General features: G+C 43.9%; 1 protein-coding gene across 5 annotated transcripts in view; it reads right to left on the bottom strand.

Annotated features, from left to right (window-relative positions):
• Positions 1-2,205: 2,205 nt before the first annotated feature.
• The window catches only part of Xpnpep3 (X-prolyl aminopeptidase 3), a 57,272-nt gene continuing 37,482 nt past the window's right edge, over positions 2,206-21,995 (bottom strand). For 4 of the 5 annotated variants that reach the window (XM_042265200.2, XM_076556390.1, XM_042265201.2 and 1 more), the window contains 6 exons: positions 20,560-20,622; positions 19,531-19,644; positions 14,441-14,526; positions 9,854-10,031; positions 6,927-7,047; positions 2,206-5,193 (listed from right to left, as the gene is read on the bottom strand). In XM_042265200.2, the coding sequence (XP_042121134.1) occupies positions 5,027-5,193; positions 6,927-7,047; positions 9,854-10,031; positions 14,441-14,526; positions 19,531-19,644; positions 20,560-20,622 (729 nt within the window). In that variant the 3' untranslated portion in view covers positions 2,206-5,026. Of the gene's footprint in view, positions 5,194-6,926; positions 7,048-9,853; positions 10,032-14,440; positions 14,527-19,530; positions 19,645-20,559; positions 20,623-21,995 lie in introns of those variants that run through there. The other variant, XM_042265202.2, reaches the window with a different exon arrangement.

Here is a 21,995-nt window from a genome sequence, read left to right as displayed (position 1 = left end):
CATTAAGTACATACACACACAAACAAAAACAAAAACAAAAAACCGTGAACATAGAAAGGGGATTAGCTGGGAAGAAGAAGATCCATGGGAGTGGAAAGGAAGAGAACAGAGCATAATGGATAGTGAATCAAACTACATTATTTACAGGCTGGAGAGATGGTTCAGCAGCCAATAACACTGGCTACTCTTCCAGAATACCAGGGTTCTATTGTTATCACCCACATGGTGGCTCCTAACTGTAGGTAACTCCAGTTCTAGGGGATCTGATGCCCTCTTCTGACCTTCACAGTACTAGGTACACATGTAGTGAACAGACACACATTTAGGCAAAACAGCCATATGAATAACATTTAAAAACCTATATACATGCATGAAAGTATCATAATAAAACCATATGTATAAGTATGTTCATATTATTTTGATATATAATTTATGCTAATAAAACAAAAGAAGGCTGGAGAGATGGCTCAGATACTTAAGGACACATGGTGGGTGTGGTAGGAGGCAGAGGCAGAGCCAGGTGAATTTCTCTGAGTTCAAGCTCAGCCTGGTCTGTATAGAGAGTTCCAGGATAGCCAGGGCTACAGAGACCCTGTCTCAAAACAGAAAATTTTCAAAAGATTATTATAGAGTTATACTGGGCATGGTGGAGTATGTATGTAATTCAGCATTCAGGAGGCCAAGGCAGGAAGTTTCATGCCAGCTTAAGCTACACAGCAATACCTAGTCTCAAAATAACAATACAAGAGCAGGGAGTTGGTAAGTGGTTATGTTCATTTTCTGAGATATGGTGAACATCGACTTTACCAATTACATCATGCCATTTTAGATAGCAGAACATCTAGGCAGCGTCTTGACTAAAGATGGGAAGATTTTTTTTGTTTTTCAATATAGGGTTTCTCTGTGTAGTATTGGTTGTCCCGGAACTCACTCTGTAGACAAGGCGGGCCTTGAACTCATAGAGATCTGAGAGTGCTGGGATTAAAGGCGTGTGCCACCACCACCTAGCTTTTTTAAAAATAGTAATTTATTTTTATCTTATGTGCATTGGTGTTTTGCCTGTATGTATGTCCCCTAAAACTGGAGTTACAGTTGTGAGCCACCATGTGGATGCTAGGAATTGAACCCGGGTCCTCTGGAAGAGTTGCTCTGGAAGGGTACATGATCTGGCTTAGCAGGTAAAGGTGTCTGCTGATAAGAGTTCTATTCCCAGACCCCCGTGGTAGATGGAGAGAGCCAACTTCTACAAGTTATCCTTTGGTCTCCTCTTATCCCACGTGTTCACACACACACACACACACACACACACACACACACACACACACACACACACACACAAATGCCAGGTGGTGGTGGTGGTGGTGGTGGTGGTGGTGGTGGTGGTGGTGGTGGTGGTGGTGCACACCTTTGATCCTAGCACTCAGGAAGCAGAGGCAGGATCTCTGTAAGTTCAAGGCCACGGAGAGAGTTCCAGGACAGCCAGGGCTACAAAGGAAAATAAAGAGCCCTAGAAGACACCAATTCTGTCCTTTGGATGGAGCTTGGCATGGCTTACCTTGGAGAACATCCTTACCTGTCACTTGTCGCCTGTTACCAGGAGCCCTAGCTTCATTGAAATATGGCCAGGAAGGTACACTGTCCTTGGGTTACCTATTTTAGCAGAGCTTTTGGGTGAACTGTTCCTCAATGAAGATAAGGATCAGTCACTGTTCTGTTGCTGTGAAGAGACACCACGACCAAAGGCAACTCTTACAGAAAGGTTTTAACTGGGGGCTTGCTTACAGTTTTGGAGGGCTAGTCCATTACCATCATGGTGGGAAGCAGATAGGCACCGTACTGGAACAGTAGCTGAGGGTTTTAGGAACTGATGTGTAGGTAGCAGGCAGCGAGATTGGGCCTGGTATGGGCTTTTGAAATATCAAAGTCCACCCCAATGACACACATCCTCCAACAAGGCCACACCTCCTCCAATAAGAACAGATCTCCAAATCCTTTCCAAACAGTCCCAGGAAGTGAGATGAGGCTGTAACCCTTATAGCCTGTCGCCAGGGGCATATTTCTTCCAGCAAGGCTCTACCTCCTAAAAGTTCCATAAGTTTCCAAACAGTGAGCGCTATTAGCTGAGACTGAGAGTTCAAATACATGATCCTATGGTGACAATTCTCATTTACACTTCCAAGAAGCTAAAATAAAATACACACACCATAAATTCTGTATTGTTTTATAGTATATTTTAAAAATGACAGTAACAATGCACTCTCTTACTAGGGAGTGATACATCCTTTGTCACTGAATAGGGCCTTAAAGAGTAACAGTGTTTTGTTCAAACAGAACTTATAATTGCACAAAAGTCATACAAAGCATTAAGAAATGTTGACCAAGACTGCAGTTTCTGGATTCTGGTGGGTCTGAAGTCCAGTGGTGACCCCTGGACCCATACTTTTGACTGATAGTCAAAGCTCCCTCAGTGGCCATAGGAGAAGAAGTCCAGAACCCATGAGCCCTGTGACCACAGGATTCTGTCACAGTGCTGGGAGTTAATGATGTTCATCACCATCACCTTTTCATCACCCCAGGAACATGTGAAAACTTGTCAGTTTAAAGAAGATTTACCAGGTTTAAAACTTACACAGTCTACTAAGGTTTGGGCCTTAGATGCCACTTCAGGAAGTTAAGAATAAAAACCACTAGCCACACTGTAAAAACCTCTCTGTGCAGTGTTCTTTATGACACCAGCAGCTTGGGTACCCATTTAAATTTCTTTTCTTTTTTCTTTTTTTTTTTGAGACAGGGTCTCTCCTGGAACTTGTTATGTAGACCAGGCTATCCTCAAACTCAGAGATCTGCCTGCCTCTGTCTCCCGAGTGCTCGGGATTAAAGGTGTGCGCAACCACTGCCTGGCTTAATAAATGATGCTTTCATTTATTGTCTTCTAGTCAGTGGTGGCGATGGGTCCAACTCAAATCCCAAGTCAGTTTAATTGGCAGGAGTTTCTGGGAACAGTGTGATAGAGGAGGCTGGGATACCATCTGGACGGGGAACTCACTCTGCTTTACTTATGGCCTGAGCTGGCAGGACCCGGACTTTCTACTTACAGTCTCTGCATTACTATTACATTCATTTTTGAAACAGGGCCTCACTCTGTAGCCCAGGCTAGTCTGGAACTCACAGCAATCCCCTGCTTCAGTCCTTTAAGTGCTGTGATGATGGGGTACACTACTATGCCTGGGTACCGTCTGTCTGTATTATGTGCACACTCAGATTGAAAAGAAGTTAACACACTAGCTCTTAGGGCTTCCCTCTATCGCATGAGCTTTTGAATAAAGCGCCTGCATTAATCCAGCCCTCCTGCTTACCATGCAGCTGTGCTGTACAACTGAGCCTCATGCTATGTTTGGAGACAGAAACATGACTCTTAGCCATTGCCATGCCATCCCTAGCTTAGAGTAAGGAGTGGACCACATGGTGCACGCCTTTAATCTCAGCACTCCAGAGGCAGAGGCAGGCGGATCTCTGTGAGTTTGAGGCCAGCCTGGTCTATAGAGTGAGTTTCAGGACAGCCAGGGCTGTCACACAGAGAAACCCTGTCTAGAAAAACCAAAACCAAAACCAAAAGCAAACTAAACCAAAACAAAACAAAAAGTAGACCATAGGGTTTTCACAACTACCATGAGTGGATTTTATTTTTATTGGCAGTAGAGGTATACAGTACTACAAGAGATTGTAGCACTATTTTTGTTTTGTTTTGATTTTTTTTGACAGGGTCTCATCGTATTGCTATGGCTGGCTTGTAACCTGCTATATGGACCAGGCTGGTCTGGGGCACGAACTTGTGACAATCTTGCCTCTGCCTTTAGAATACTGAAATTACAGGCACTAGCCATTATGCCCAGACTGAGTCCTATCATGATGATTTTGACAATAAATACTGCAAGTAGCTGTGTGGATCAGTTCAAAAGAACCTATAAAGGGCTGGGGAGGTGGTGACTCATGCCTTTAATCCCAGCAGGGGGGCAGATCTCTCTGAGTTTGAGGCCAGCCTGGTCTACAGAGAGAGTTCCAGGACAGCCAGGGCTACACAGAGAAACTCTGTCTTGAAAAACCAACCAACCAAACCACAAAAACCCTATAAAGGTGGAGAGGGTACAAGAAGATGGATAGTTTGAGTCCAGCCTGAGCTATATTAAGAGCCTGTCACAAAGGAAAGCAACTGATGAAGGATCTAAGGCACACAATGACATTTTGTCTAAGAAGAACCTATGAAGGACAGGAAGGTGAATGTTTGAAAAAGAATCCCCTTTAAATTGAAGAAAACAGAGCTCAAGGCCTGGATCTGTGGGGAAACAGAGACTTTTCCTTCTCTTTCATCTTCTTCTTTAGAAGAACCTGGGCACTTTCTAGGTGCTAGGCAACCGAATGGCAAGAAAGATCAAGATTCTTGTTGGGTGGCTGGTGTTGCTGTCCTGTTTCTGAATGGAAAGACTGCAGGACATCCGTGTTTCCTGAGCCTGAGAGGTCCCACTTGATGTGAAAAAATTGGCTGGGGAGGCAGAGATCGTGGAAGTACTGGCCACTTGGAACACTGAAACGTAGCTTTTAGCATAGGCAGAGACTTTGGTGAAGAATAAAAATACAGGCATCACACAAGCATCTTAGGATAGGATGTGGATCTCAGCACAAGAGCAGGAAGAGAAGAACTTGAAGAGGAGATTTTTTTGCTGAAATGTGTTAACTGGAATGCATGGGTACACACAACCAAAACCGTATTTTATATCCACATGTTAAACTTTCTGGATCATTAACTTTTCAAAATTAATGTTGCTAAAGTCCTAGTAACAGACTGCTTCAGAGTTTACCATTTCAGATTTACATCTACTTAACATGAAAATGTCCTCATATCCAGGGACATCCATCATACAGTTGTGCACTCCCCATGGAACCTGGGTCTAATCCCCCAGAGACACTGACTGAACACACAGGCAGGGATGCCAGTCTTGGATCTGAGATGTAACGGCTCCAGTGGTGGTCAAGAGGTCCTGCTGCAGATCTGTTCAATGTCACTCATCTCTTTGGGACAATCTGCAGAAAGGATCAGAGGTGAGTCCTGAGTCACCACGACATCATCCTCAATCCGCACTCCGAGACCTCGAAACTTCTCTGGTGCATCTCTGTCATCCTCTGGAATATAAATGCCTAAGGAAGACAGAGAAGGGCTGTGACCAGTGACAGTAACCAGTGGATCAGAAGCAAGTTCACCTGTTACAATTCCCTCATCTGTCTCTGACAGATACTCACTGCACTTACCTTAGAGCTGTGAGAACTAAATGAAGTATTGCACATAGCAGAGCTGTGCACATGAAGCTCAGTCAAGGTGGAATCCACTAGCTAGGATTACTACTGTTACAGCCATTTTTTTTTAGTAGACTACAAACTGTATTCAACTACGATGATACCATGTAATTCTGTCATGGTCTAATGGTTTAAGAAAGTCACTAATTTACAAATATGTTATATATATTAGGAACTAGCAGATTATATAAATGTATAGCTTCCCTTGATAAAAATCCTCTGAAGAAAGGCTATTGGATTAAAATATAGTATGAAGTCAGCTGTGGTGGCACACACATGAATTTAGGAGGAGGCTGAGGCAGACTATCTGGGCTACATAATGAGTTAAAGGCCAGCCTACAACAAACAGTTATGTCTTGTCTCAAAGGCAACAACAACAAAACAAAAACCAAAACGAAGTAAAAAAACATAAAGTGTATTAAAACATATTTAAGCTGGGTGGTGGTGGTGCACATACTTAGGAGGCAGAGGCAGGTGGATCTCTGTGAGTTTGAGGCCAGCCTGGTCTACGACAAAGTGAGTTTCAGGACAGGCTCCAAAAGCTACACAGAGAAACCCTGTCTTGAAAAACCAGGACAGCCAGGACTATTACACAGACAACGCCCCTCTCCAAAACAAGAAAAACAAAAAACAAAAACCAAAACAAAAAAACAAAAAAAACCCAAACCAAACCAAAAACAAAACCAAAAATACCCCCCCCCCCAAATAAAAAAAAATTAGAGTTCCAGGACAGCCAGGACTATTACACAGATAAACCCTGTCTCCAAAACAAAACGAAACAAAAGAACCTGCAAACTTCTTCAGATACTCTGAAGCAACTGCAGCAGCCATTTCTAACCAGGACAGCCTCCAATGCTGCAGCAAAACACAACTGACTGCTTTCACAGGCTAGTATAAAAAGACAGTTATTGCTGGGCGGTGGCGGTGGCGCATGCCTTTAATCCCAGTTCTAGGGAGGCAGAGGCAGGGGGATCTCTGTGAGTTCAAGGCCAGCCTGGTCTACAGAGTGAGTTCCAGGGCAGCTAGGACTGTTACATACAGAAACCCTGTCTCAAAGAAAAGCAAAAACAACAAAACAAAACAAAACAGAAAACCCTAAAAGACAAAAACCAAACCAAACAAATAAATGATGTAAAAAGACGTTTATCAGTCCTAACACACCCAATTTTCAAACGCTGGGTCCTGCTCTTATGATGCAAGCAGCATCGTTGTTTAAGCGGCCAGCTGTCCTCAGTCTCTGCACCCACTGTGGTCCCCACCTGACTCTTCCACTGCCCACTAGGCACTCACCTGAGGCAGTAACCGTGGGCTAACAGTGGGCAGTTCACTGGAGGTGGCCGGATGTCACAACCCACCACGACTAACTGTGACTATCACAAGTTGGCCCGGCAAAGGCAGGATTAACAAAGATTTATTTCTTATATCGACTTACAGAAAGGACTTGCCATCTGTTGTTTATTGGAGGAGTGAATTAAAGCGTGTGATCTTAAACAAGAAAACTCAAGACAAACCTAAGTATTTTATAGTCTGTAAATAAAAATAAGCAATGTATACTTGAGGGTTAACCTGTCCCTCACCTGGTTCAATTGTGATCACCATACCAGGCTGCAGAGGGAGTGAACGAGGCATGTCTGGAGTGTCATGGACATCCATTCCAAGGTAATGGCCAACATGATGAGGGCAGTATTTCCGAGCAGCCTGGAAAAGATAATTACCACAGTATTATTAGGGCACTGAGCTGGCATGGATAAACTGAAATTGATAAATCAGTGAGATGTGGTGTTAATAACTACCAGTTTCTGCCAGTTATATTTAAACTATCCTTGGACTAATGCATAAGAGACGTGACAAACTGCCACTTTTGGGGGGATGTAGTGTGGTGTGGTGTGGTGTGTGCACTTGTGTGCAGGTACACAGGCGCACGAGTGTGCCTATTGAAGCTGGAGTTGATGGTGGCTGTCTTCCTCTACAGAACTTCATCTTGTTTCTTTCTTTCCTTTCTTTTTTAAAAAAGACTTATTTAGCTGGGCAGTAGTGGCGCACGCCTTTAATCCCAGCACTCGGGAGGCAGAGGCAGGCGGATCTTTGTGAGTTCGAGGCCAGCCTGGTCTACCTAGTGAGTTCCAGGAAAGGCGCAAAGCTACACAGAGAAACCCTGTCTTGAAAAAAACAAACAAACAAACAAACAAAAAGACTTATTTATTTATTATGTACACAGTGGTCTGCCTGCATGTATGCCTCCTTGACAGAAAAGGGCATCAGATCTCATTACAGATGGTTGTGGCTCACCATGTGGGTATTGGGAATTGAACCCCGGGTCCTCTGGAAGAGCATCCAGTGCTCTTAACCTCTGAGCCATCTCTCCAGCCCCAGCTTGTTTCTTGATTGACAGGTTCGTTGCTGTGCTTTTGTGAGTGTACATGCCTAATGTACGGGGAGGGAAGAGCACAGCCTGTCTCTCCTCCTAGCATGTAGGTTCTGGGAATGAACTCAGGCCAGCAGGCTTGATGGCTCGTGACTTTATACATGGAACTCTATTGTCATTTCTGCACTTCCCCCCATCTTTTTTCTTGATGAACTTGCAGAGGTTTCCCAGAGGTTTCTATGGTCTCCACCACCCAGTGCTGGGATTATGGGAACAGGTTGCTGTGGCTAGTCTTTTTTTTTTTTTTTTTAAAGAGACAGGGTTTCTCTGTGTAGTCCTGGCTGTCTTGGAAGGACGTCACTCTGCAGACCAGGATGACCTCGAACTCACCTGCCTCTGCCTCGGAGTGATGGAATTAAAGGCATGAGCCACTATTGCCCAGTCTTCTTTTCTTTTTTTTGTTTTTTGAGACAGGGTTTCTCTGTGTAGCTTTGTGCCTTTCTTGGAACTCGCTTTGGAGACCAGGCTGGCCTTGAACTCACAGAGTTCTACCTGTCTCTGCCTCCCAAGTGCTGGGATTAAAGGTGTGCACCACCACCGCCCGGCTCAGTCTTCTTTTCTTGAAGAGTTACTTAATTTTACCAGCATGAGTGTTTGCCTGCATGCATGTATGTATACTTTGCATGCACTTAGTACCCTCAAAGGCCTGAAGAGGGTATCAGATCCCTTGGGACTGTAGTTACAGATGTTCCTGAGCCTCTATGTAACTTGGGTCCTCTGGAAGAGCAGCCAGTGCTCCCAACCTCTGGGTCATCTCTCCAGCCTCCACACCAACTTTTGTAAGTGGATGCTGGGGACTGGAATTTAGGTCCTCACACTTGCACTGGAAAGCACTGTACTCACTGAGCCAAGTCCACGCCTGGCAAACTGTTACGTCCTCTATGCAACTGTGCCATTAGCACACTTACTATACTGCCTCTCATCCCTCTGCTAAGTTTACTGAACACAGGCTAAGGAACAGCAATAACTGACAAAAGAAAACCGTTTCCGGCAAGAGGATAAAGCTCAGCAGTTTTTGCTGACCATATGCAGGTCTCCAGTTTGATCCTAGCACAGGGGAATCTCCTTTTTTGAGAAAGGGAAGACAGTAATGTTGTTATCCTTTCAAGTCATACAAGGAAGACATGCAGGGCAGTGGTGCTGCATGCTTTTAATCCTAGCACCTGGGAGGCAGAGACAGGGAATCTGTGAGTTCGAGGCCAGCTTGGTCTTCTACAAAGTGAGTTCCAGTTCTGGCGCTGGTACATAGAAAAACCCTATCTCGGAAAACCAAACCAACCAATCAACCAACCAACCAAGCAAAGAAGGAAGATACAAACTCTGAGCACACACTTGGGTGGAGACAGGAGAATCAGGAGTTCAAGACCAGCCTAGGTTATGATGACCCCACCATCAATGACATAAAAAATAAGGTATAACTCACACATCTCTCTTGGGTAGCCTACTCTAGAAACTCTGAGTATACCACATCAAATTGTGGAATAGGCATGATTGTATATTCACTGGCTTAGATATTTCTACCAGTTAGTTAAATATTTGCTGGCTTGGCACAGGGAATTTATAACTTCTTTTTCTGCTAATAGAAGTCCTGGAAGTCTCAACTTGGAGATAGAAGATGCCTAATGCTTGTGTGACTCAGATTTTTGCAATTATAACGAATACCATACATTTAGACACTGACAAAACCCATTAAAGATGTAGCCCTTCGGCATTTTGCTAAGTCTCAGTAATGTAACTGAACCAATAAACAGCCTCGCCTCTGACCTCCAGAGTCCCCAGGAAAGGTTTAGGAGTTAACCTTTTTCCTTGTCTGTGTTCCTTCCCGCCCTGCCTGGACAGACTTAATTTTTTGTTTTCTGAGCACTCACTTATGCTTTGGCACGCAACGACTCAGAATGTGCTGCCATCTTCTGGCAAAAATAAGGACCCGCCTCCTTTGTTTTAATCCACGGTAGAGCTATATCCATCTTACAAAGAACTGCAAAGACAGTGTCTAAGTCTGTCTTGTGTTACTAAGTGGGGCAACACTGGAGCAGCATGCTGGCCGTTCTCCAGGACTGGGTGGAGAGGAGGAGGTACCTTGAAGGCGCTTTCTTTGCTGCTCCTCACGATGCCCAGGTCCTTCAGCTTCTGTCCCATTAGTGTCATCATCACGCTGTAGATGTTCTCCAAGCTTGTCCCGGGAGAGCACAGTGTCAAACACGCTCTCTGGATCTCCAGAACAGCTTCATAGAGCTCTGCCTGAGGAGCGGTGAACCTACGGACAGGAAAGCAAACGAATGCGAGTCGGGTAGACGGGCCTGGCAGCAGCTGTTTCCCCAGCCCACCATCCTGCTGGCCCTTCAGTTGAAGGTGGAAGTTTACATCACTGATCTAAACCTTTTCCTCCTTTTTATTTCTCGTGTTACAGTTTGAACCCCAAACCTTGTAAATCCTAGGCAAGTACCTACCACTTTCCATTCCAGTTTAAACATTTAAAGTTTATCAATTTCTAAATTGGGCATGGTGGTACAGGACTAGTAATCCCAATACTCATTAGGTTGAGGCAGGAGGACTGTAAGTTTGAGGCCAGCCTGAGCTATACAGTAAATGTGCCAATAGTTTGGGTTACTAAGTGAGATCCTGCTTCAGCTATATTCCCCTAATATCTATATACAGTGTTTTCTCTCTCTCTCTCTCTCTCTTTTTTTTTTTGTTGTTTTTTTGAGACAGTTTCTCTGTGTAGCCTTGGCTGTCCTGGAACTCTCTCTGTAGACCAGGCTGGTCTCGTCTATCTGCTGAGCCATCTCTCCAGCCCCTGATCTTTAACTCTTTATCATTCTGCTTCAGCTCCCTGAGTCCTGGGTTTAGAAGTACAGCACCACATTGGTCTCATATTCAGTTTTCCAACTACTTGGCGATTTAAAAAGAGACCGTGTTTATTTTAAGTTATGTATGTGCGTGTTCATGGTTTGTGCATGTGAATGCAGTGCCTGACAAGGCCCCTGGAGCTGGACTTACAAGCAGTTGTGAGCTGCCTGACATGGGTCTTCTGGAAGAGGAGCAAGGACTCTTCATTACTGAGCCATCTTTCGACCTCTACTATTTGGAGACTCTAACATCTACCTGTAAACTGGGCATGGTGGCGCACGCCTTTAATCCCAGTACTGGAGAGGCAGAGGCAGGTGGATCTCCAAGTTAGAGGCCAGCCTGGTCTACAGAGTGAGATCTAGGACAGGCACCAAAACTACACAGAGAAACCCTGTCTCGAAAAACCAAACCAAACCAAACCAAAAGGGGAATATATATATATATATATATCACTATGATTTGTTTGGTCTGCAGCTAAATATCTCATGATCGCTGTGAACACTTGTCCTATACATTAACGAGACTGTAAATCGCCTACTGTACGGGCCCACCCATTTCTCTGCAGTCTTTTCCGTGTTCCTTTGTGTACGCTGGAGCTGTTTCAGGAGCCCTGTGCACACAACCACTGTCACTGTCATCCACGCTCTGCTTTACTTCTGACCACACTCTTGTCCTCACGTCGATTTTGTTTGTATCAATGTCACTGTTTACTCTTGGTCTCAGCCAAAAGATCAAGAAGCCATACCATTTTAGCTTCCTTAGAGTCGATGTTTTCATGGAAATGTCTTTCTCCACCTTTTTATTTTCATGATTTAATAGTTTTTATTTAAAGTGATTTTTGTGCTGGGCAGTAGTAGTGCACAGATCTCTGTAGAGGAGGGCAGATCTCTGAGTTTGAGGCCAGTACGGTTTACAACAGAGTGAGTTCTAGAACAGGGCTATACAGAGAAACCTGCTCAAAAAAACAAAAACAAAAACAAAAAGGGGGTGTGTGCTTTTTGTCAAGAACAGTGGCACATGCCTGTGCTTCCTGTACTCAGTTTGTTTTTTTGAGACAGAGTCTTACTATGTAGCCCTGGAAGTTGCAGATAACCACCTCCTCTGCCCTCCAAGGTTAACTGCAGGTGAAGTAAGGAAGATTGTGAGTTCAAGGTCAGCCTGAGCTACATAGTCTGAGGCTAGCCTGGGGTACATAGCAAGACATAGCAAGACCATCTCCAATTATTAAAAAATAAAGTGCAGGTTGAAGAGATGGCTCAGCAGTTAAGAGCACTGGCTGTTCTTCCAGAGGTCCTGAGTTCAATTCCCAGCAACCACATGGTGGCTCACAACCATCTGTAACCATGAGATCTGGTGCCCTCTTCTGGCCTGCAGGCATAAATTCAGACAGAACACTGTATACACAATAATTAAATAAATCTTTTCATTTACTTATTTATTTATTTTTTTGTTCTCTCTCTCTCTCTCTCTCCCTCCCTCCCTCCCTCCCTCCCTCCCTCCCTCCCTCCCTCCCTCTTTCTATTTTTCGAGACAGGGTTTCTCTGTGTAGCTTTGCGCCTTTCCTGGATCTCACTCTGTAAACCAGGATGGCCTAGAACTCACAGAGATCTGCCTGGCTCTGCTGCCAGGCTCATAAATAATTTTTTTTTTTTTAAAAATGAAGGTGCTTCATTTATAAACAGTTTTGGTGTCATTAATGACAGAGCTGTATTTAGTCCTGTCATTTTTGCTATTTTCTTCTTCATCTGTGCACGTGTGTATGCGTGTATGCTTTTGTGTTTTTTCTTCCTTTTCTACTTTTTGGCCAATAACATTTCTTTTAGAGAAAAACTTTTGTTTATTTACTCTGTGTTTGTGTATGCATGTGGATGGATTCACGCCACGGTGCACATGTGGAGGGCTGGAGGATAGAGGATGAGCTGGGAAAGTCAGTTCTCTGTGTGAGTTCCAGGATGGTTTCAATTCAGGTCCCAAGGCTTGGTGGCCAGTGCCTTCACCCTCTAAAGCCATCCTGCCAGGCCCTCCATTTTTTTTTTTTTTTTTTTTTAAGCATTCCATTTTAACTTCTCTATTGGCCTGTTAGGTATACTTATTTGTATTATTTTTTTTCTGGTTGCTTTTGGGGTTATATTCTTCTGAAGAGTGCTTTTTCTCACCTTGGCCGGATCCAAAGCACATCTGTTCTCAATGGGAAGCAACTAGACTTTCTGTTTAGTTTACTCAGCTTCCAGACGGTGGTGTTTCACTGAGTGCTCTAGTGCCTCTCTAGCAAAGTTTTGTGATCAGTCAATAATTTCTGAATAGTTTACATGAAGATTCAGGGGTTTACTCTCTCTAGTTCCTTCTCTTCAAGAATTTCCCCCATATTTCTGGTTTGTTTGCCAGGACCTCAATCTGTTTTCTGTCATTTTTTTTTTTTTTTGGGTGGAGGTGTGGTGAGACTATTTCTGTGTAGTCCTGGCTGTCCTAGAACTCACTTTGTAGATCAGGCTGGCCGAGAACACAAGCGATCCACCTGCCTCTGCCTCGGACTGCTGGGATTAAAGGCATGGCACTGCTGCCCGGCTGTTCTCTGCCATCTTAAGCTGCTGAGACTGGCGTTACACTGGTAAAGCACTGTGGACTAGGAAATTCGCTCAGTGGTTTAGAGACCAGCTGCTCTTCCAGAGGACCTGGGTTTAACTCTGAATGTCCAAATGATGGCCACAGCTGTTTTTTTTTTTTAAAATGATTTATTTATTTTTATTTTATGTGCGTTGGTGTGCCTGCATGTGTGTCTGTGTGAGGGTGTCAGAACCCCTGGAACTGGAGTTACAGACAGTTGTGAGCTGCCATGTGGGTGCTGGGAATTGAACTTGGGTTTTCTGGAAGAGCAGCCAGTGCTCCCAATCTCTGAGCCACCTCTCTAGCCCCAGCTTATAGCTGTTTATAACTCTAGTTTTAGGGGATCCAATATCCTCTTCTGGTTTGTGGGCATTACAAACATGCAAGCAAAAATAAACACACACACACACACACACACACACACACACACACACACACACACACGTATGTATAAAGACTTGAAGTTTGTGCCTATAGTGGATATTCTCTAGTGGCTTCAAATTGTTCTTAGTATTTTGTTGAGATTTTATAATCATTGTCTGTGGAGTGTTAACCCAATGAAGATATTCTACTGTACCTTGAATAAGGCATTATAATTAGAAGGCAAAACAGCAATAAAGAAAACTACAAATGCAAATACCAAAACAAAGTATATGTGATTCATGTGTTAAGTCTTTCTTTTTCTTTTTTTTTCCGAGACAGGGTTTCTCTGTGTAGCTTTGGTGCCTGTCCTGGATCTTGCTCTGTAGACCTGGCTGGCTTCACAGAAATTCACCTGGCTGCTTCCCGAGCGTGTGCGCCACCACAGCCCGGCTGTGTTAAGTCTTTCTTTCTTTTTTTTTTTTTAAAGATTTATTTATTTATTATGTATATAGTATTCTGCCTGCATGTGTCCCTGCAGGCCAGAAGAGGGCACCAGAACTCATTACGGGTGGTTGTGAGCCACCCACCATGTGGGTGCTGGGAATTGAACTCAGGACCTCTGGAAGAGCAGTCAGTGCTCTTAACCATTGAGCCATTTCTTCAGCCCTGTGTTAAGTCTTTCTATGTGCCTTACTATGCTACATAATGAACAAAACAGCCCAAAACAAAAACAGTAAAAAGCTTTGTAAAGACAGCTGACGACATATAAGAGCCATTTACTCAAAATACATCCCTACACCAACCAAATCCCAAGGTGCCATGGGGCATGTTACTCTGTAGAGTCCCTACCTGCCATTGACAGGCCATGTCCGGGTGATGTCACTCACATAGCAGGAAGATTCACAACCTCCATCAAGAAGCACCATCTCACCATCCTGGAACAAAGAAAGGGGAGGAGGGATCCATCCAGCAATCTCACAACTGCAGGTTGTTTCTTCCTGTCTAAATGTCTGGGGGTGGGGGGGGTAGGGGCGGCTGGAGAGATGGCTTGGTGGTTAAGAGCACTTGTTCTTGCAGAGAAACTGAGTTTGGTTCCCCAAACTCCCATGGTGACTCACAACCACCCATAAATCCAGTTCCAGGGGATCTGATAACCTCTTCTCATCTCCATGAGCCCATGCAGACAAAACACTCACAGACACAAATTAAGTGGAAAAGAAAAGTCTTTGGGGCCAGCAGGATGGTTCATTGAGTAAGGCTGCTTGCTACAGAAGCCTGACAATCCTAATAATAATAAACTATGTATGTTAATCTACTTCCTTACTAAAACGCAATTACTCTGAGCATCTTCCTCTTAGGGTCTCTGTGTATAGCTCTGGCTGGTCTGGAACTTGCTATGTAGACGAGGTTGGCCTTGAACTCACACAGATTACTACTCTTAGCCTCTTAATTTTAGCATTTCTTTCCTGCTGTCAAAACACATGTGGGAAAGAAGAAAACGTTGAGTGTATTTGTTCTGATTTAATCATGCCCTTAAAGATAGGGCATATCTTTGTCATATATAAATAAAAACAGACTTTGGCATAAAAATGATGGCATTTAGCCAGGTAGTGGTAGTGCACACCTTTAGTCCCAACACTCAGGGTGAGGGTGAGGAGTAGAGGCAGGTAGACCTCTGAGTTTGAGGCCAGCCTGGTCTACAGAGTGAGTTCCAGAACAGTAAGGGATACACAAAGAAACTATGTCTGGGGGAGGGGAAAGAGGATGGAAGAAATGGCAACAGGATGGAATAAAAGTCCTTGCTAAAAGCCAACTTGGCCCTATATAAAACACTTTATAAAATATTCACATTATATAAAATATATTGGAAAGATTTTTTTTTTAAAAAAAAATGTGCATTAGTGTTTTGCCATGGGAAATTTCAGGTCCTCTGAAACTTGAGTTAATAGACAGTTGTGAGCTGCCATGTGGGTGCTGGGAATTGAACTCAGGACCTCTGAAAGAGCAGCCAGTGCTCTTAACCACTGAGCCATTTTTCCAGCCCCCTGAAAAGACTTTTGCTTAAAAAAAAAAACCAACCCAAGGCTGGGTGTGGTGATACACACCTTCAATCTTAGCACTCAGGAGGCAGAGACAGGGAGATCTCTGAGTTCCAGGCTAGCTGGTGCTATACAGCAACACTCTACCTCAGAAACAAAAACAAAAACTAGACCTGGCAATTGTGGGTGAAGTTAATAGCACATAGGACATGTCCCAACGATGATCGCTATATCGAACACTATCACCTAGAACACGACAGGGTCGAGGCAAGGGGAAGCATCAAACAGAGAACAGAAAGACAGGTGCAGGACACATCTATCTGAAGACCTTGAAGAAGTAAGGAATGAATAAACAGGGATGATGATACCTTAAGAATTGTATCTGAGGGCTGGAGAGATGGCTCAGCGGTTAAGAGCACTGACTGCTCTTCTAGAGGTCCTGAGTTCAATTCCCAGCAACCACATGGTGGCTCACAACCATCTGTAATGAGATCTGGTACCCTCTTCTGTACACATAATAAATAAATAAATCTTTAAAAAAAAAAAAAAAAAAAAAAAGAATTGTATCTGAGATACTGACAACTGATTAAAGACATAAACCTATAGATGTGGGAAGCAGAATTAAATTAATTTACATAAAACCAAGTTGGTTTTTTGGGAAAGGGTCTCTCTATGTAGCCCTGGTGGGCCTAGAACTTACTATGAAGACCAGGCTGGTCTTAAACTCATACCAGAGATCTGCTTGTCTCTGCCTTCAGAGGGCTGGGATTAAAGGCACAGCACACAAACCCAGCTATCATGTTTACTTCTTAAAGTAACTGTCCAGTGAGATTTATTTTTGAGAAAAGACATATTAACTATGATTATGGAGCAGATTGACATGACCATGACTTAGGTAAAATAGACAAAGTGGTAGAAAAATGTATAAAGTTATCGTAGGAAAAGAAATTTAATTGCTATAATCAATTTAGAAATGTTTGGTATTATCCAAGATGCAAATATGTGCATCTTTCAACCCAGCAATTCTACTATTACATGTTCCTTGGATAAATTTGTTATCTTAACCACTAAGCCATCTCTCCAGCCACATACTTGACATCTTATATGCCAGGACAAAGACTATAAGCCCAAAGAACACTGTTTTTTTTTTTTTTTTCCCCCGACAAAGGGTTTCTCTGTGTAGCTTTGTGCCTTTCCTGGAACAGGCCCAGGCTAGCCTCGAACTCACAGAGATCCGCCTGCCTCTGCCTCCTGAGTGCTGGGATTAAAGGCGTGTGCCACCACTGCTCGGCTAAGAACACTGTTTTTAACATTGTAAATTTGGAAATAACATATAAATGTCTATTGTCACATTAAGAAATTAAGAAAAATTTAGAGCTGGAGAGATGGCTCAGAGGTTAAGAGCATTGGCAGCTCTTCCAAAAGTCCTGAGTTCAATTCCCAGCAACCACATAGTGGCTCACAGCTATCTATTAATGGGATCAGGTGCCCTCTTGTGGCACGTAGGTATACATGCAGATAGAGCACCATACACATAAAATAAATCTTAAAAAAAATTATAGCATTAAAGTCACTTAAAAATACTAATTGTGGGGCTGGTGAGATGGCAGAGGGGTTAAGAGCATTGGCTGCTCTTCTAAAGGACCTGGGTTCAATTCCTAGCATTGGTATGGCTCACAACTGTTTGTAACTCCAGTTCCAGGGATCTAACACCCTCACATAGACATACACACAGACAAAACACCAATGCACATAAAAATTAAATCTTTTAAAAAAATTGTGAAATAAATAAATTAATTACAAAAATGAATAGACAAGCAATTCTATTTGTTTTTGTTTTTATAATAAATTCTGAGAATGTGATGTTTAATTAAATCTAAATGAAATGAAAAACAAAACAAAACAAAATAAACCAATTGTGTTTGCACTATACAGCACCCCTGGCACCCCAAGTCTGACCCCTAGTACTCCAAACAACAGTACAAAGCCCAAAAAACACTGCATATGCCTGGTGTTCCAGCTACTCTCAGAAGGTTGACACAAGATGATGCTTAAGGCTGGGTTACAGGGTTAGACTTGTCTCTTTAATTCCGCCCCCAAAACTCTATTACTTAAGTCTCATTTTTATGAAACAAATGATGTTTTTAAATAAAAAGTTAAATGTTAAATGTTGTAATGTCCTAATTTCTTTTTCTTTTTTTCTTTTTGTTTTTTTGAGACAGGGTTTCTGTGTAGCTTTGGAGTCTTTCCTGGAACTCACTCTGTAGACCAGGCTGGCCTAGAACTCACAGAGATCTGCCTTCCTCTGCCTCCCCAGTGCTGGGATTAAAGGTGTGTACCACCACCGCCCGGCCTGTAATGTCCTAATTTCTATGAATTTCTGTTTAGCTTTTGGGAAAGGTGGCTAGGCTTACCATGGCCTTGGAGTTCAAGCCGTTGAGTATCACATCACAAAGCCTCTAGGTTACTCCAAAGAGAGTGAGAAACATCACACCATGTCTTAGTCGCTCTATGAGAACTGACTTAACCCTTAGACCCTCCTTTGTTCTTCTACACCAGGGAAACAGACACATCGCAGCTGTGTGCCACTGGAGGGCAGTCAACCAGGTGGAGGTAAAATGGTTTCAAAGCTGGACTGCTATGTCCACTGTAATGCCAGCACTTGGGAGAGACACCAAGGCAGGAGGATCGCTGCAAGTCTGAGGCAGGCTTGGGCTACAAGAGAATTCTAAGCTAGCCTGGGCTATGGAGGAGATTCTGCCAACACCACCACCCTGCCCCCACACATTCTGAGGTTATATAGGTTAAAAAATAAGGGCTGGAGAGATGGCTCAGAGGTTAAGAGCACCGGCTGTTCTTCCAGAGGTCCTGAGTTCAATTCCCAGCAACCACATGGTGGCTCACAACCATCTGCAATGAGATCTGGTGCCCTCTTCTGACCTGAAGGGATACATGCAAGCAGAACACTGTATACATAAATAAATAAATCTTCTTTAAAAAAAAAATAAATAAATAAACAAGATTGCTAGGTGGTGGTGGCACACGCCTTTAATCCCAGCACTCGGGAGGCAGAGACAGGTAGATCTCTGAGTTCGAGGCCAGCCTGGTCTACAGAGTGAGATCCAGGGAAGGCACAAAGCTACACAGAGAAACCTTGTCTCGAAAAACCAAAAAAACAAAACAAAACAAAACAAAACCAAACCAAACAAACAAGATCAAATATGTAAATGCGCATTAGTGGTAAAGGAAAACTAACGGACTGGTGTGGACATGAATGCGGCTCGGCAGTGCTTGCTTAGTGTGACCCAGCTTTGGGTTCCATCCCCAGCACTGCACAAAACTGGGCAGGGTGGCATCTCCCTGTAATCCTACCCTAGAGGGAGAGGCACACCGGAAGGGTCAGGGTCATTCTTGGCTACTCCCTGGGTTCAAGGCCAGTCTGGGCTATTTCAGACTAGGTCTCTAAAACACCACCATCACTTACACCAACCAACCAAAAAAGACAAGACAAAGACATGATTACCACCACAATAAATTCACAGAAAAAAAAAGACGATCCTGAACTAGTAGGTTGAGAAAGCCCACAAAGGCAATCCAGCTCAAGTAGCTCCACAGGCATGGCGACACTCTGGAGGCTACCCGCCTGGTCTCAGACCCTGCCTGTGTACTGTGGCTTGCTAAAGTTTAGATTATCCTTTTCGTCCACTAAGCAAGCATGCTAGTAATTGTTCTTACCTCACAGGGCTACTCCAAGGACTAATGAAATAACATCCATAAAACCATTTTATAGCTCATAAAGTGCTTTTTAAATGGCATTCCATTGGCGAGGGAAGGGTAGTGAGTTTTCTACTGGGGAACCCAGGCCTCTCAGGGAGCAGACTGCAGGGGCATTCTGATTACCTTGATGAGCTGATTGTTCTTCACATAGTGCAAAGTGTTCGAGCGATTACCGCCTGCAACCACAGGTGGGTAGGCTAAGATGTCTGCACCTCGGGCTCGGCATTCAAATTCAAACTGTGAAAAACAACAAAGTTTGACTCACACGTTTTCTGTGGAACTGTTCCAGCTCAGGCTGTCTTCAGCCACCACAGAGGTGCTTACTCTAAGTCATTACTGGAACACTGGTCATACCTAACCAAACATTTTATGCCATCAACTCAGCACACTTCTTTGACGCTTACCTGATGGACTATATATATATTCTAGTCTATAAATGCCCTCTTACTGCAACCCTGTCATCCAGCTTCACTATACACATGTATTTGTTGAGGCAGGAGCTCATGGAGCCCAGACTGACCTCACACTTGAGGATGACCCCAACTCCTGACCATCATGTGTCCATTTCCTAAGTGCTGCAATCTGAATGCACCAATACATCTGGCCCGGACCTTAGTTAATCTCCTGTAATTTAAGCTTCCCATGGTTTTCAAAGTAAGTCCGGAAGACAGAGAAAATATGTAAAGAAGGCTGAGTCCAAAAAGACACACAAGGCTATTCTTATCAGCTAAACAATAACATATGGCTTAGATTTGTAACACTACCTAAACACGGCTATTTGTAGTCTTGCAAACAGTTATCAACCTGAGTGCTCGGGGTAGGAAAAGGATGCTGGGAAACTGTAAACTCTGCCACCTTCAGTACACCCTGAGGGCTGCCCCACTGGCCCCACTAAGTGTTGCCCCAGACCTTCCTTCCTTTACATGGACTAGGTGTTTGTCTCCGTTCATACTGTCTAATCTTTCCTCACTGGCTCTCTCTGCACTTTTCTTCAATGTAACTCTGCATGCTTTAGATGCATAAGTTAACAACACTACGAGAAGGAGATAGATGCTGTCACTACTCTGCCTGCCTGCAAGCCAATACCACCCACCAACCAGAGAATTGACTAGACATTTGCCCCGACAGGACCTTTCTGCTACCTGAGCTTACCTTGGCATAAAGAAAGGCTTCGTCTACCGGAGCTTTACTGGAAAACATGGTCTCTATGAAAGCCTGGAAAAAGAGGGGGTAGGGGAGAATACAGTCTCATTTTATCTATCACTCAAACATTCAAAATGTTGGGGTTCAAATAAACTGCACCTTTCCCAGCCAGTGTGGGCTGGGGTGGGGGGCACACGCCTTTAATCCCAGCACTCAGAGGCAGATGCAGGTGGATCTCTATGTGAGGCCAGCCTGGTCTACAGAGTGAGTTCCAGGACAGCCTGAGCTATAAAGAGTTTTCTCATCCAGATGCTATGACTAAGTAGTACATTTCAGGAGGGAAAAGAAATATTGCTTTCTGGAATAGTTGATGGATGACAGACTTAGGTGTTAAGGCACTCAATCTTACAACTCAGAATATACACTGTATGTTAGTTAGAGTCAGCAATCTGGAAATGTCTATGTCTTCTCCAAAACTCATGCTGAGTCAGGCATCAGTGCATGTCTTTAATACAAGCACCCAGGAGGCAGAGGCAGGAGGGTCTCTGTGAGCTAATTAGAAAAACAAAACTAACAGATACAGACACACACATACACATGTATGTACACAATAAATATATCTTTAAAACAAGACAAAAGAAACCTAATCCTCACTGGGGTGGTATCATGAAGGTCAGGGCCCTTGAAGTGATGAATCACAAGGGCGGACCCCTCAAGGACGGGATTAGCAGTTTTGAGTGGTGTTATTCTGAGTTTCTTCAGCTGTGTGAGGACCCCTATACAGTACCACTTATGAAGATACAGGCCCTGCTGTCACTTGGTGAGGCGGTAAGGCCAAAGCACTGGGTCACGCCGTAAGCAAACAATGAGCTGTGACGTGCAGAGAGCACTCTGGCCAGAGGAAACCTGACCCACAAGCTCCAAACCAAAAGATGATGACATGCAGCCTAGAGCCAACCAAGAAACGCCACAGCAGCTGGAAGCAAAAGCCCGCCAAAAAGCCACACATAAATACTTCAGCCCTTTGTTTAATAAATGAGATTGCCTGCAAACCTCCCAGTCTTTGTTGTTGACTCTGCGTCTACCCATCCCCTGCCCATGGGTATCAGAGACTGCGAGACCCCAGATACAGAAGATCTTGGACTTCCTATTCTCCAGAAGTTTTAAGAAACAAACAGCCGTCACTGATGGAGCTAAATTACTCTTAGGTGTTCTCAGCGGTACACAAAAGAGGAAGCAGCCCATGCGTCATTATGTGCCTGCAGTTCTGCTATGCGAAATTTGGACTGAATGGCCTAGTCTACAGCAGGTTTCCCGACTTCAGTACTGCCCCCCCCCCTTTTTAAACTAGGGCTGGAGGGATGGCTCCGTGGTTAAGGGTACTGGGTGTGATTCCCATCAACCACATGGCAGCTCATAAGCATCTATAAATCCAGACCCAGATG

The sequence above is a fragment of the Peromyscus maniculatus genome, chromosome 20 (assembly GCF_049852395.1).
Source record: "Peromyscus maniculatus bairdii isolate BWxNUB_F1_BW_parent chromosome 20, HU_Pman_BW_mat_3.1, whole genome shotgun sequence".
Lineage (NCBI taxonomy): Eukaryota > Metazoa > Chordata > Mammalia > Rodentia > Cricetidae > Peromyscus > Peromyscus maniculatus.
The sequence above is the reverse complement of the archived record's forward strand: the minus strand, read 5'-3'. Positions and strand labels throughout refer to the sequence as shown.